This window comes from Ciconia boyciana, chromosome 12, assembly GCF_034638445.1.
Source record: "Ciconia boyciana chromosome 12, ASM3463844v1, whole genome shotgun sequence".
NCBI classification, from domain to species: Eukaryota; Metazoa; Chordata; class Aves; order Ciconiiformes; family Ciconiidae; genus Ciconia; species Ciconia boyciana.
This window is the reverse complement of record NC_132945.1, coordinates 24,058,784-24,071,583: the sequence shown is the minus strand read 5'-3', so window position 1 is coordinate 24,071,583 and position 12,800 is coordinate 24,058,784. Positions and strand designations below refer to the sequence as shown.

At 59.5% G+C, this 12,800-nt stretch overlaps 1 protein-coding gene across 3 annotated transcripts; it reads left to right on the top strand.

Moving 5' to 3' along the window:
• The first annotated feature begins 7,442 nt into the window (after positions 1–7,442).
• Positions 7,443–12,486, top strand: LOC140658664 (regulator of cell cycle RGCC-like). Of its 3 annotated transcripts, XM_072877339.1 has the most exons (6): positions 7,443–7,556; positions 8,483–8,638; positions 9,171–9,251; positions 10,356–10,418; positions 10,659–10,944; positions 11,823–12,486. In XM_072877339.1, exons 2-6 carry the CDS (start codon positions 8,485–8,487, stop codon positions 12,001–12,003), a joined length of 765 nt encoding a protein of 254 aa, XP_072733440.1. In that variant the 5' UTR covers positions 7,443–7,556; positions 8,483–8,484; the 3' UTR covers positions 12,004–12,486. The 3 variants fall into 3 exon arrangements, with proteins under 3 accessions (XP_072733440.1, XP_072733442.1, XP_072733441.1); XM_072877341.1 differs by lacking the exon at positions 10,659–10,944 and having other exon boundaries at positions 11,823–11,960; XM_072877340.1 differs by lacking the exon at positions 11,823–12,486 and having other exon boundaries at positions 10,718–10,915.
• Positions 12,487–12,800: the final 314 nt, after the last annotated feature.

Here is a 12,800-nt window from a genome sequence, read left to right as displayed (position 1 = left end):
TGAAGGGAGAAGTGTGTGCTGAGAGATAGCTGGTGAAAGCCTCCCGAGAACTGATAAGTTCCAGAGACGAGCAGTGCTGTTGAGTCTGCAGGAGCAGATAAACTCCGGACACCATGAGTCCGCTGAAGTTTTCTGAGGTCACCAGCACACTGGAGCATCAACTGTGTAACCAACTCCATGTCCGAGGAGGCAGCGGCTGCTCTGTGCGGACAGACTACGGGATTATACCTGCTGCAAGAGCAGACCCTCTGGGGGACCTTCCAAATTTCTTCCTAGGAGCCTCTGCCATGTCAGCGTGACTATCCGCTCCTCAGTCAACAGCTGGCGTTGGTCGCACCGTTTCCATGTGGTGCGAGTGACTCGTTATCTCCTGCTAGTCCTAACAGCTTGAGTCCGTTAACAGTAGCGCACTACCAAGGGCAAGGTGTTCCCGTGACTATTGGCCATGACTTGATGGTGGATCTCTCTGTGTCCCCGCTGAGGGGGAGCGCTGGGAAGGGGGCAGATCCTCAGGTTGGGAGGAGTTGTTACAAATGCTCAACAAGAATTTTGAACGCAAGAAGAAGCAGGTGATCTTTATATCTTCAGTTGGACAAAAGGGCACTCAGATCATTTTGCCAGCCTGAAACCTGGACTGCAAATTAGCTTTTTTTGTCATCGGGGGGGGGAATATGAAGTGTTGGAGTCGTAGGTGTATGGGAATGGACAGATGAGGCTCGCTAGGTGCAGTGGGCGATGGGCCATCCTGGGGAGAGCTTCCCTGCAAGCGTGTTGTACGTTGGATTCCTTGGGGAGCAAAGAGGAACATCTTCTAACGGAAGAGGAAAGGGAAAGGCACAGTTGTGCAGTAGTGGTGATACCAAGTCTGGAAACTTGTAACGCGTGAGGGGGGAACACAGGCGAGCAGAACGGCACAGCACTGCCAGCAGCGCTGGAGACAACGCTGAGCCCGCTGCCCGGCTGCGGTGCTGGCAAGACTGACAGCCACGGACAGCGGATGGCGGTGGCACAAACCTTCTGCATCCCTCACCTTTAGTTCATCGTGAGAACATCACAAGCACTTTGCTGCCCAGACATTTCAGCAGCTGCAGCCGTTGGGCTGCTCATAAAGGAGGAAGCCAGGAGCATCGAGGCTGACATTAAGGTCTCGAGCAGAGCACAAAGCCAGCAAAGTGCTTCGTGCCTTGTCACGGCCAGCGCTCAACCTGATGCCACTGCTTCTAGGTGTAGCTTTGACTTGTCAGTACTACCAAGGGCAATGGATCTGGCACTGAGGTCAATGGTGAGAAGTCCACACAGCCTCCATCGCATGTTTTCGATCGAATTTTTCAGTATCAAAAAAGAAAAACCCAAGCAGAGCGAACATTTCCTCATTCCCCGTCACCTCAGCAAGTCGCTCAGAGAGCGGCTGTGGTGTAGATTGATGCCACCAACATCACTTTGGCTTCTCTCCCTTGATTCCTCTGAGCTTTAGTTTGTTCTTCCACGGCTTTTGCCGTGTACCCTTCTCTAAGAACTAAGCGTGGAGAAATTAATAGTGGATACCATATGAACTCTAGCATGTTCATGGCACTTGGGAAATAGGGGCTGCAGAGCTACGCCACATTTGGGGATGTGAGAGACATGGGGGGTTGCAGATGCTCGGCCAACAGGTCTACACGGGACCGTAGCGGTGAGCTGTCTTTGTGTGTTGCCCCCTTGGAAGTCACACAAGGATTTACAAGGTGACTGAAAGGTTTGTGGCCACCACTGGGCGTTACAACAGCCACGTACAAGAGCATCAAGTCATCCCTGTGAAGGCTTCCTGGCAGTCGGGCTGGCTGCCCTCAGATTTTGCGCTCTGTGTTCTACACCGCTCCCACGGGGTGATGGGAAGAAGGGCAAGGCACTGCAGAGCCCATTTCAGAAACACCACTACACAGGACACAGAGTCACCACCCGGCTTACGGCAATCTGAATGGGACAGAATCACAGAATCGTATAGGTTGGAAAAGACCTTTAAGATCATCGAGTCCAACCGTAAACCTAGCACTGCCAAGCCCACCACTGCACCATGTCCCTGAGCACCTCATCCAAACGGCTTTTAAATACCTCCAGGGATGGCGACTCCACCACTGCCCTGGGCAGCCTGTTCCAGTGCTTGATAACCCTTTCAGTGAAGACATTGTTCCTAATATCCAACCTAAACCTCCCCTGGCGCAACTTGAGGCCATTTCCTCTCGTTCTGTCACTTGTTACCTGGGAGAAGAGACCGACCCCACCTCTCTCCAGCCTCCTTTCAGGCAGTTGCAGAGAGCGATGAGGTCTCCCCCCAGCCTCCTTTTCTCCAGGCTGAACAACCCCAGTTCCTCAGCCGCTCCCCATCAGCCTTGTGCTCCAGACCCTTCCCCAGCTCCGTTGCCCTTCTCTGGACACGCTCCAGCCCCTCCATGTCTCTCTGGGAGTGAGGGGCCCAACGCTGAACACAGCATTCGAGGTGCGGCCTCACCAGTGCCGAGTACAGGGGACGATCACTGCCCCAGTCCTGCTGGCCACGCTATTCCTGACACAAGCCAGGATGCCACTGGCCTTCTTGGCCACCTGGGCACTCTGCTGGCTCACATTCAGGCAGCTGTCGACCAACACCCCCAGGTCCTTTTCCGCCGGGCACTTTCCAGCCGCTCTTCCCCAAGCCTGCAGCGTTGCATGGGGTTGCTGTGGCCCAAGTGCAGGACCCGGCCCTGAGCCTTGCACTCGGACAGGGATGCTGAACTACTCGGCGACTCTTTGCTTTGCTTTGCAAGAAAAGTCCTTTTGAAGTTTACTTTCCCAACACCGTAGTGGTGGGCAGAAGCGGGCACCGGGGGCTCGCTGGGAAGCACACCGCCTTTCTCCATTTGCTACCAAAAATATAAAAGTCACTGTAGGTTCTTTCTTACCACCACATCGCAAGACTTGGAAACTGCTCAGGACCGCCTGTCCCTGCCGATGGGGATATTGCTAAAAACTCCGCCTGAGGGCAGCCCAGCACCGGCCGTCGCTGCGTCCTGCCCGGGAATTGCCTCCTCTGAGCAGAACGCAGACGTTTTTCTCCCTCAGAAGCACACCGGCTGTCACTGCCTGGTGCGCGCAAGGATTTGCTTATAACTTGTTTTATTTCAGCCTCGCAAAATAAACCCCGCTTTACAAATCAGTTGCAAAGCACTGTCATTCATGAAGCATTAGCATCGCTCTGGACCGGCTCTGAAAAAGCCGGTTAGCTTTTGTTATGCTTCCGATTTAGTTACCGTCGGGCTCTTTTCCCCGCCTCCCCAGGCTGAATCTGCAAGGCTCTGAGATTTCACCTTTTGAAACAATCTGAAAGTTTCTGTCTTGCTGTTTCTAGGCCCCCTGTGCCGGCACGGGGGTGGGTTGCTGGTGGGGGTCCTTGCCGGCTGGTCGTTAGCACCAACACAACCCAAACCAGCTCGGGCGATGCGGCACTGGAGGGGTTTTTACAGCTAGAGTCAAGCTTAGAGGTCTTAAGAAGGGTACAACAGGGAGTATCTTGCAGCAGTGGGATCAGTTACTCAGGTTCATGAGCGAGCGAGTGATTTGGCAGTCAACAGCAAAGAAAGCAGGATCCTTTTTTGTCTCTTTTTTAACCCATGTGCCTCCCTTATTCTGCTGATCAGGATACACACGCGTGTAACCATAGCAAGTGGCATCACGTAACACTTTATCTACTCAAGTTCCCATGGTAACCTGAAAGAACATATATGACTCAGAATAAGTTCCTCCCATTTTAAGCAAAGCTTTGCTTTATTTGTATTTTTGAGACCAGAGAAACTGCCCGAGGGGTTAAATCCAGAGAGGAAAGGGGTCACGCTCACCTGGCAGATAATATTGCCCTGGTCTCTTGAAGCAGTGCTAGGTACCACGGCATCAATACTTGATTTTGTTTGACCTAAAAAGTCAGTGAGAGTTTGCCCCAGCTGAAAGGAGCCGTCAGAGGAAGGAGCAGCAAGGGCAGCGTGTTGTTGGCGATGGGCAGCACGGGACGACTGGGTGGATGTTTCTTGCCCTTGGAGGGAGGGCAGGGCTGTGGAGCAGAACCGGCCCCAAGCTGGCCGAGCTCCCCTCACCACCCAGTCTGAGAGGAACCGCCGGGGCTCCCAGCCTTCGCCGGGCCGCGCCGTTCACCGTGGAAAATCCCCGACCGGGGCATGGCAAACCAGAGCTGGGTTACTCCCGCTGCGGCAGGTGAGCCTGCTCTAATACCGCTTCCCGATGCCATCTCAGCTGCTGACGTGCAACATCTGCTAAATACGGGTTCTGCATCGCAAGGGGTGAAATCACGTCCTGCACCACCCCGCGCTGGGAAGAACTAGGGACGCTGCCAGATGCTGCTGACATTGGTTGATGGGTATGGTTACCCAGGACATTAAAAGAATGGAGATGAACAGTAAAGACACCTTCTGTCTGCAAAAAAGGCTCTTCTCCCCTGTAACGCCTGGCCTCCTATACCTGTGGGAGCCCACGCAGGCAGCCAGGTTTTGTCGAAATCGAAGCATCATGAGGGAATATGTCCCCGTCCACAAGCCAGCAGCTCACGGCAAGGGGCGGTGAATGCCTTCCTCTGCTCTGCGGCGTACGTTCACCGGGAAAGATCGAAGGGTCCCCAGCACAGCCCGCAATCGTCAGGCCAAGGTCTCTGCCTGATGTCCTGGTCACAAGCGGCGAGACAGCGTTTAATGGCTGAGGACCTCTTCGTTCGCCAGCTTTTGGTGCTGGAATTACTCAGCGCTGGGCTGAGCGGCGGTGCTTGCTGCAGCTATCGGTCGTGGGAGCGTGTTGTAGAGTAACACAAGAGTAACGCTGCCCAGACACAGACCTCTTGACTCGAAAACTCGCTAGTAAAGCTGAAGGAGAGAAGCTCGCCCGTATCGCCTCGCTCCCGGAGCCACCCAGGTGTCAGCAGTCGCTGGTGGTTAGGTGCAGAAAGAGTAAGAGCTAAAGAAAACCCCGGGCCGGCACAGCTGGAAAACCCACGAGTGCTCTTGCGCTCTCCAGAGGCTGTGGTCTCCCCCGTGGCCGGCTCACCCGCCCAGAGGATGCCGGCTTGGGCTGATTCAGGGCTGGCAAAAAGCAGGCAGAGCCCTTGATGGGCTCCTGAATCCACCAAGGCGGCGTGGATTGAAAGTGCCTACTGAGACAAACCGCCGACCATCCTAGACCTAGGGAGGACAAACCGGCTCTCAGCTCCCTCATTCAGATATGGGTCTTTAAATTTGAGTGCAGCCTTAGAGTACCTAAGACTTTCAGTACGTTATCTTTAATACTGAAAAAAAAAATACTGAGATGGTCTGAAGATATTTTAGGCAGTTAGGGGCATGCAGCCTCTATAAAAAGCAAGCGTAGCCTGAATCCAACTTTTCCAAACCAGCAGACGAGAGCAAGGGAGCATCTGCCTCCGTTGCCTCCTTCTCGCCACCCGGACAGTTGCTGGGTTGATGCCACCAGAAGAGTGGACAGCTTTTCATTCGCAGCAGGGAGAGGCTGTGGATGTTGTCTACCTGGACTTCAGTAAAGCCTTCAACACGGTTTCCACAGCATTCTGGAGAAATTGGCTGCTCATGGCTTGGATGGGTGTACTCCTCGCTGGGTAAAGAACTGTCTGGATGGCCGGGCCCAAAGAGTGGTGGGGGATGGAGTTCAATCCAGCTGGTGGCCGGTCACCAGTGGTGTCCCCAGGGCTCGGTGCTGGGGCCAGTCCTGTTTAATATCTTCATCAATGGTCTGGACCAGGGGATCGAGTGCACCCTCAGTGAGTTTGCAGATGACACCAAGTTGTGCGGGAGTGTTGATCTGCTGAGGGGAGGAAGGCTCTGCAGAGGGACCTGGACAGCCTGGATCGATGGGCTGGGGCCAACTGTGTGGGGTTCAACAAGGCTCAGGGCCGGGTCCTGCACTTGGGTCACAGCAACCCCACGCAACACTGCAGGCTTGGGGAAGAGCGGCTGGAAAGTGCCCGGCGGAAAAGGACCTGGGGGTGTTGGTCGACAGCCGCCTGAATGTGAGCCAGCAGAGTGCCCAGGTGGCCAAGAAGGCCAACAGCATCCTGGCTTGTGTCAGGAATAGTGTGGCCAGCAGGACTGGGGCAGTGATCGTCCCCTGTACTGGGCACTGGTGAGGCCGCACCTCGAATGCTGTGTTCAGCGTTGGGCCCCTCACTCCCAGAGAGACATGGAGGGGCTGGAGCGTGTCCAGAGAAGGGCAACGGAGCTGGGGAAGGGTCTGGAGCACAAGGCTGATGGGGAGTGGCTGAGGAACTGGGGTTGTTCAGCCTGGAGAAAAGGAGGCTGAGGGGAGACCTCATCGCTCTCTGCAACTGCCTGAAAGGAGGCTGGAGAGAGGTGGGGTCGGTCTCTTCTCCCAGGTAACAAGTGACAGGACGAGAGGAAATGGCCTCCAGTTGCGCCAGGGGAGGTTTAGACTGGACATTGGGAAATTTGACTTCACGGAAAGGGTTGTCCAGCACTGGAAGAGGCTGCCCAGGGCAGTGGTGGAGTCGCCATCCCTGGAGGTGTTTAAAAGCCGTTTGGATGAGGTGCTCAGGGACATGGTGCAGTGGTGGGCTGGGCAGTGTTAGGTTTACGGTTGGACTCGATGATCTTAAAGGTCTTTTCCAACCTGAACGATTCTGTGATTCTGAGGAGATGCAGCTCGTAAGCGCAGAGAAGTAGCAGCGTTCTTGTAATGGGTGACCACGTCTGTCTGCCCCGTCGTAGGTCAGTTTTTAAGGTCATGGCAGGAGGAGAAACACAGGAGAAAGAAAATCTACTGCGAAGCCCACTCTCACGCGCGGAGGGGTGACTTCAGTCCGCAGAAAGGACGAAGGAGGGGTGAGCTCTGAGGAAAGGAGGCAAAGCTTCATTGAAGGGAAGTGGAAAACTCATCCTACGGGACTTCAAGTTCTGGAGGATGGACAACGGTGCAGGGAAGGCAGCGGCACCTGGGCGGAAACGTGAAGATCTCCAGAACGTCTCCAGCCTGGGGAGAAGCTCACCTGGACCAGCCTCGCGCTGTGCCGGGGGGAAGGCGCCCAGGGGCAGCAGGGGTGGGCTGCGGGGAGATCCCCCCGTGGCCGCTGTTGCGTGGGAGGGCTTTGGCCACCCGGCTCCACAGGACAAAGGTCCCCAAGCCCCGGGCATCACTCAGGACCATCAGAGCGTGGAGACAAGGCGAGCCCCGCGTGGGAGAGGCCAGTCCCTCGTCCTGCGGGGGCGAGGGGAGACCCCCGACACCCAGGCCCGTCTCTTCAGGGCGACCCTCGCACGGGGGGGTGGGGGTGGGGACCGGCGGGGTGACCCACGGCGGCTGCAGGGGACGGGCGCGGCCGGGACCCCACGGGAGCGACGCGGTCCCGCGAGTGGGGCGGGGCGGGGCGGGGCCGCCAGGGCGCTGCGGCCACGCCCCGCCCACGCCCCGCCCACCGCCCCGAGCGGCGCGGGGCGGCCCCGGGGGTAAAACCGCCGCGCCCGGCGGGACCCGGCCCGAGCCGACCGGAGCCGAGCGGACCCGAGCGGACCCCGCCGGTGAGTGCCGTGCCGTGCCGTGCAGTGCCGTGCAGTGCCGTGCAGTGCCGTGCCGTGCTTCCCCGGAGCCCCCCTCCGCGGCTCCCCGCGGGACCCTGCCCCTCTGTCCCGTTCCCCCCGCCTCGCTAAGCCTCCCGCCGGGAGAGCCCCGGGGAGCAGGGCGCGGCTTGCAGCGTGCGGGGCGGAGGCTGCCGGCCTCGGCCTGGCCGGGGCTTGTGCCCCCCCCCCCGCCCTCCATGTGCCGCCCGGGGCTCCGTCGGGTCAGCACGGCCGGGTCCAGTAGCCCGCTGGTCGCCCCTTCCCGCGTGGGCTGGCTCAGCGGCGGCCGGAGCTCGGGGCCGGCCTCGCCCCGCTCCGCCCCGCCGGCCGTGCTGGTATTTTCAGCCCTCGGAAGCACCGTGTGCCGCCGCTCCAGCCTTGGCCCCCCGGGACGGGCTGGCTCTGGGGAGGCAGGACCCGGAGGGAGAAGCCGCACGTCCCCGGGGAGCAGCGGCCGGGGCTCCCCGCTGCCCCGCTCGCAGGCTGCGGCGTGCTGTTGCTGGTCCTCCGGGCTCAACATCGGCCAGGGCCCCTGCTCAGCCCTGCCGTAACCTCCCCCGAAGGCAGGGGAAGCAGCTGGGTCCGGGATGAAGACCCTTGCCTGCTTAGGACCAGCTCTTACTGGGCTGGGCCCCTGCCCAGCAGCGGGATGAGCTGGGGGATGGCTGAGCTGCCCAAGGAGCGGGATGTGCCCAGAGCTGTGAGGGGCAACGTCAGCCCTGGGCTCGCTGCACGGAGCGAGAGCTGGCAGCCTGCCTGCAGAGAGGTGGCCCGGAGCCCGGGTCTGCCCCGTCCCCAGCCTGGTACTGCTCCCGAGAGGCTTTTGCTGGGGCTGCCTACCTGGTGCGTGCCCCAAACCCCTTCCTCCGCTGACTTCTTGCCCCCAGCCATGGCCGATGAGCTCAGCGACCTGCTGCGGGAGTTTGATGAGGTGATGGAGGACTTTGACAGAGGCCCTGCGTGTCAATACCAGCAGCACCTGGAGGAGCTGAAGAGCAAAGCGGGACACAGCGTGTACGACAGCGGCATTGATGAGCTGGAGAGTGAGTCCGGGGCTGGGGAATGAGGAGTCCTGGGGGAGGATGGTGTCTGTGGGGATGGAGCTGCTTTGTGGAGTTCCTCTGTGGTAAACCATGGAGCTTCCCGCTGATCCCAGCTCTGAGCTGCCCGTCTGACTCGTCTCTCGTGGGCTGGATGAGTAGCGTGGGGCGATGACCACTGGATCCCGGCGCAGGGCCTGCCAACATCTGCTGGGGCTCCTTCTGCTGGGCTGGCTGTGGCAGGACTGCACGAGGCTTGGGATAACCGGCAGCTCGGAGGGAACCAGTTCGCTGTGATAACCCTGAGGAGTCCGCGTGGCTGTGCCCAGGCAACCTCTGGTACCGTTTGGCCTGTCAGAGAAGCTCAGTTCCCTTTTTCCAAGCATTCCTTGCAGCAGGGGCAGAGCAGATGGGCTGGCCAAGAGCGAGGGTGGACCAGGGACCCTATGCCACACATGAGATTGGTCCCTGGTCCTGCAGCTCATTTGTAAGGTGCCTGTGGCTGCGGACAGTGACCGATGCTTTGCACCTGCAGGTACCAGCACGTCCCCAGGAAGCAGTCTCAACTCCAGCGAGGAGGACCTCAACACCCCTGCTAATGCTTACCCCTCCAAAGGTGAGGCTGAAAGATCTGTCCGAAGGGCTGATGCCAGGGCTTCCTTCTGCGTGCTTGGCTTGGCTCGGCAGCGATGGGCCTTCACCCGCCCTGAGGCGGGGGGGCAGGGGGTGTGCCCATGGGGTCCTGCGGGATTTGGAGGTGGGAATGAGCCCTGGGGTCCTGGCTGGATCCTGGAAGAGGTATAAAGTTGGACTGGCATGTTCCCAGCCATGCTAGCCTGAGCCAGAGCTCTGTTTGGGAGCGTCACAGAGAGGAGCTCTGCTCCTGACCTGGGAAGCACAGGATTTCGCAGGGACGAGGCGGCACAGGGAGGGTGAGCACCCTTCCCACCGTGTATGGATCCAGTCCAGCTCTGGCCTCAGCTGAGCCCTTGCTGGCCGACCTCGTGTGCGTGGGAGGACGTGCCCTGCCTCTCCGCTTTCCCCCACGCTGAGCTGCTGGCTGGGTTATGGGATGCTGATCTGCGTGATCCCTGTGGGCACCATCCTACCCCCAGAGCCTGGGCCTGAGCTGAGGGGCAGAGGGGGTGCGGGGGTTGGGGTGCGGGGGGTGGAAATGCCGCGTGTCTGCAGGTCAGAGTTAGTCCTGGGGTTTTCCTGCCCATGCTGCCCTCAAGCAGTGTCCTTGGTGAAACCCCTTGCTCCTCAGCCCTGTAACTCCCACGCACGGATCCGTGTGTGCACGTGGCGGGGGGAGCGCCCTGCCCTGCGGACGGGTGATGCTAGAGCTGCCCTTAAGCTCCGTGCGAGCGCGGGACTCCAGAGCCGGGCAGTGCTGGGCAACTTCTTGGAAAGCTTCGGTGCTGCCCTTTTGATGCCTTCAGCAGCTGGGTACAAGCGTGGTCTGTAATCCCACAGAGATGCATCCACCCACGGGGACGCTGCGCCCGGGGGCATTTGGCTGGGGTTATTCCCGAGCTGTGCACACGCAGCCCCCCCTGCAACCCCCTCCCACCGCTGCCGGGCAGCACCTGGCTGCGACAGAAGCAGCAGGCAGCTGGGGCAATTGTGGTTAGAAACAAGGTGCAGGGATCTTTCTTCTCCCAAATTAGAGCCGGGGGAGGGAATGGGAGAGACCTGATGGTGTGTTTCTCTCCGCTAGCTAAGCTTGGAGACACGCAGGAGCTGGAGGAGTTCATTGCGGATCTGGATAAAGTGTTGGAGGGTACGTACGCAGCTCTGATCCCTGTGCTTTCCGAGCCCCAAGCTGCATCCAGCGTGGCAGGGCGCCTGGGCTGGGGCTTCCCCGCTGCCTCCGGCTCAGCGGAGCCTGGCCCAGCACCCTCCTGCCTGGGGCTCCCACTGCAGGGCCTTAGACCTGGTTTTGGCTGCAGGGTTGGAATCCTTCTGTCTTGTCTTTTGAGGGGGGGCTCACCTGGATGTCACCCCCCCATCCCCCTTCAAGCTCTTTCAGCTGGGGCAGAAATTCCACTGCTTGAGTGTCTTCCCTCTCTGGTGCCTCAGTTTCCCCCAGTGGTGGAGTGGAGGTGGTGGTGTCCTGGAGGAGGGGATTGGGGATGTGAAGGCCAGACTGGTCCTGACAACAAAGACCTGCAAAAAAGGTGGCCAGACAGCGCAATCTGCAGAGCTATTGACCTTTTCAGGAAGATCTCCAGGTGCTTGTGGGTCTCTGCCTACGGCATCCCTCCGCCTGCTGCTCAAAGGCTTTTCTTTGCTATGAGGCGGGGAAGGTGAGCAGGAGGAAAAGAGTATTTTTCCTTGTGATATATCCCAGCCTGGAAAAAATCGGCCCTGTGGAAATATCCCATCTGGAGGGAGGAAAGTGAGGATTCGGGCTCGATAGGTGCCACCTAACACGTGCCCGTGGAAGTGTCCCTTGGGGCGCGTTGGCACTGAGTGAAGCTGTGGGCAGGTCTCAGAGTGAGACTTCCCCATCTGCGGAGTGGGAACCGCTTCAGCGGGTCTGTGCGGTGGCAGAGAGGGGAATCCCAGCCCTCGGGGAGCACGGACGGGTCGTGGTCTCCTCCTGCAGATGTTTTTCTCCTGGTAAAGGGCTTGGCTGCAGGTACCCCTGGGGAAGGTGGTGATGCCGTGCTGGGTATCTCTGGCAGCTTTACCCAGGCAGCTGTGCGGTCCTGTGAGGTTGGCTGGCCCGATAGCTTCCTTGCTGGGGAAACTGAGGCAGACACAGTTTCCTGTGTCTGGAGGCAGAAACTGAGGCAGAAACTGGGGAAACACACTTCCTCTCCAAAGAGGTCCCTGGGTGACAGGCTGGAGGCAGAGAGAACTTGCTTTAAAAAAAATATATAAAATATTTCCCCCTAGGCAGGCTGCATAAGTCGCAGTTCTCGGTATCTGTTCCCTTCCCTTCCCTTCCCTTCTGAGTGTCTGCAATGAGGTGGCTGGTGGGAAGCGCTGCTTCTGCTGGCCCTGGGCCATACTGGGAGGCAGCGAAGCAGGAGGGGGACCAGAGCCTCCCCCAGCAGATTTCTGCTCTAACCCTGCTGCTGGTGAAGCCTGGGGGGTCCAGTGCACCGTGCAGCCCTCCTCCCCCCAACAGTGGTCTCACCAATCTCTTTTGTTCCCCCCCCCCTTGATTGTCCTGCAGAGATGTGAGATGTGGCGAGTTTGGAGAGGAGGACCCACAGCAGCTGAGCCCCGTGCCTCCCCGATGCACCCTCTGCTTCTGTGCCCCTGCCACCCACCGCCCGGGTGGGCGGCAGCTCTCCGTGCCGTGCCACGCCGCTCCGCGCCGGGGAAGGCCAGCGCCAGCCGCAAGCGGGGACTGACCCAGCAATGGGACGGGCTGGGCCGCGGGCCGTGGCGGTGGCTGGGCCTTGCTCTGCTCCCGCACGCAGGGCAGGACTCTGCCAGCGTGAGATGGGACGAGCTCTCGCTGGGGGCAGGGGGCTTTGCCCTCGAGGGGGGCTGGCAGCTCTTGTGACCGAGCGGGTTTGGGGGTGGGGGGGGGGGTCTATGCCGCTGGTGAAGCCAGAGGAGAAACCCTGGGTGACTTGAGGGAAGATCAGCTTGCAGGACATCAGAGAGACCTTGGTGTCCCCTCCCGGGTCAGGAAAGCCTGTTCCCACAGCAGCATCTGTCGCAGGCAGTGACAGCCGCTGCTGGCCCTTCGCTTTGCATGGGTAGCCTCAAATAAGGCCCCCACCTGCACCCCAAGTGCCTCTGCCCCCACTGCTGCTGTAAATACTGTTAAAAGGATGCTACACACTGTACAAATGGGATGTATTTTTATGAATGGGATTTTAAGTCTCCGTGCTTTGTCCGTGTGTGTCCGTCCAGCCTTTTCCCATGGGCTCCTCTCTCTGCAGCTGCCTGCCGGGCTGGGAGCAGGCATGCCCGGGCTGGGCCCTAGCCCTGGGGGCTACCAGCCAGTGGGGCATCGGAGAGATGGGGAGAGAGGCCTCTGAGAAGCAAATTAAGCAGCGTTTGTCTGCCTGAAGCGGGGTAGGGGACCCCCTGGTTCTCCCAGGACCCCTCCTAGAGCGTGGGGCAGGCTGGGCTGCTGTGCCCTGAGCTCGGACCCTGGCAGCAGGGGTGGATGGACGGAGGGAGGGAGCCAGCTCTG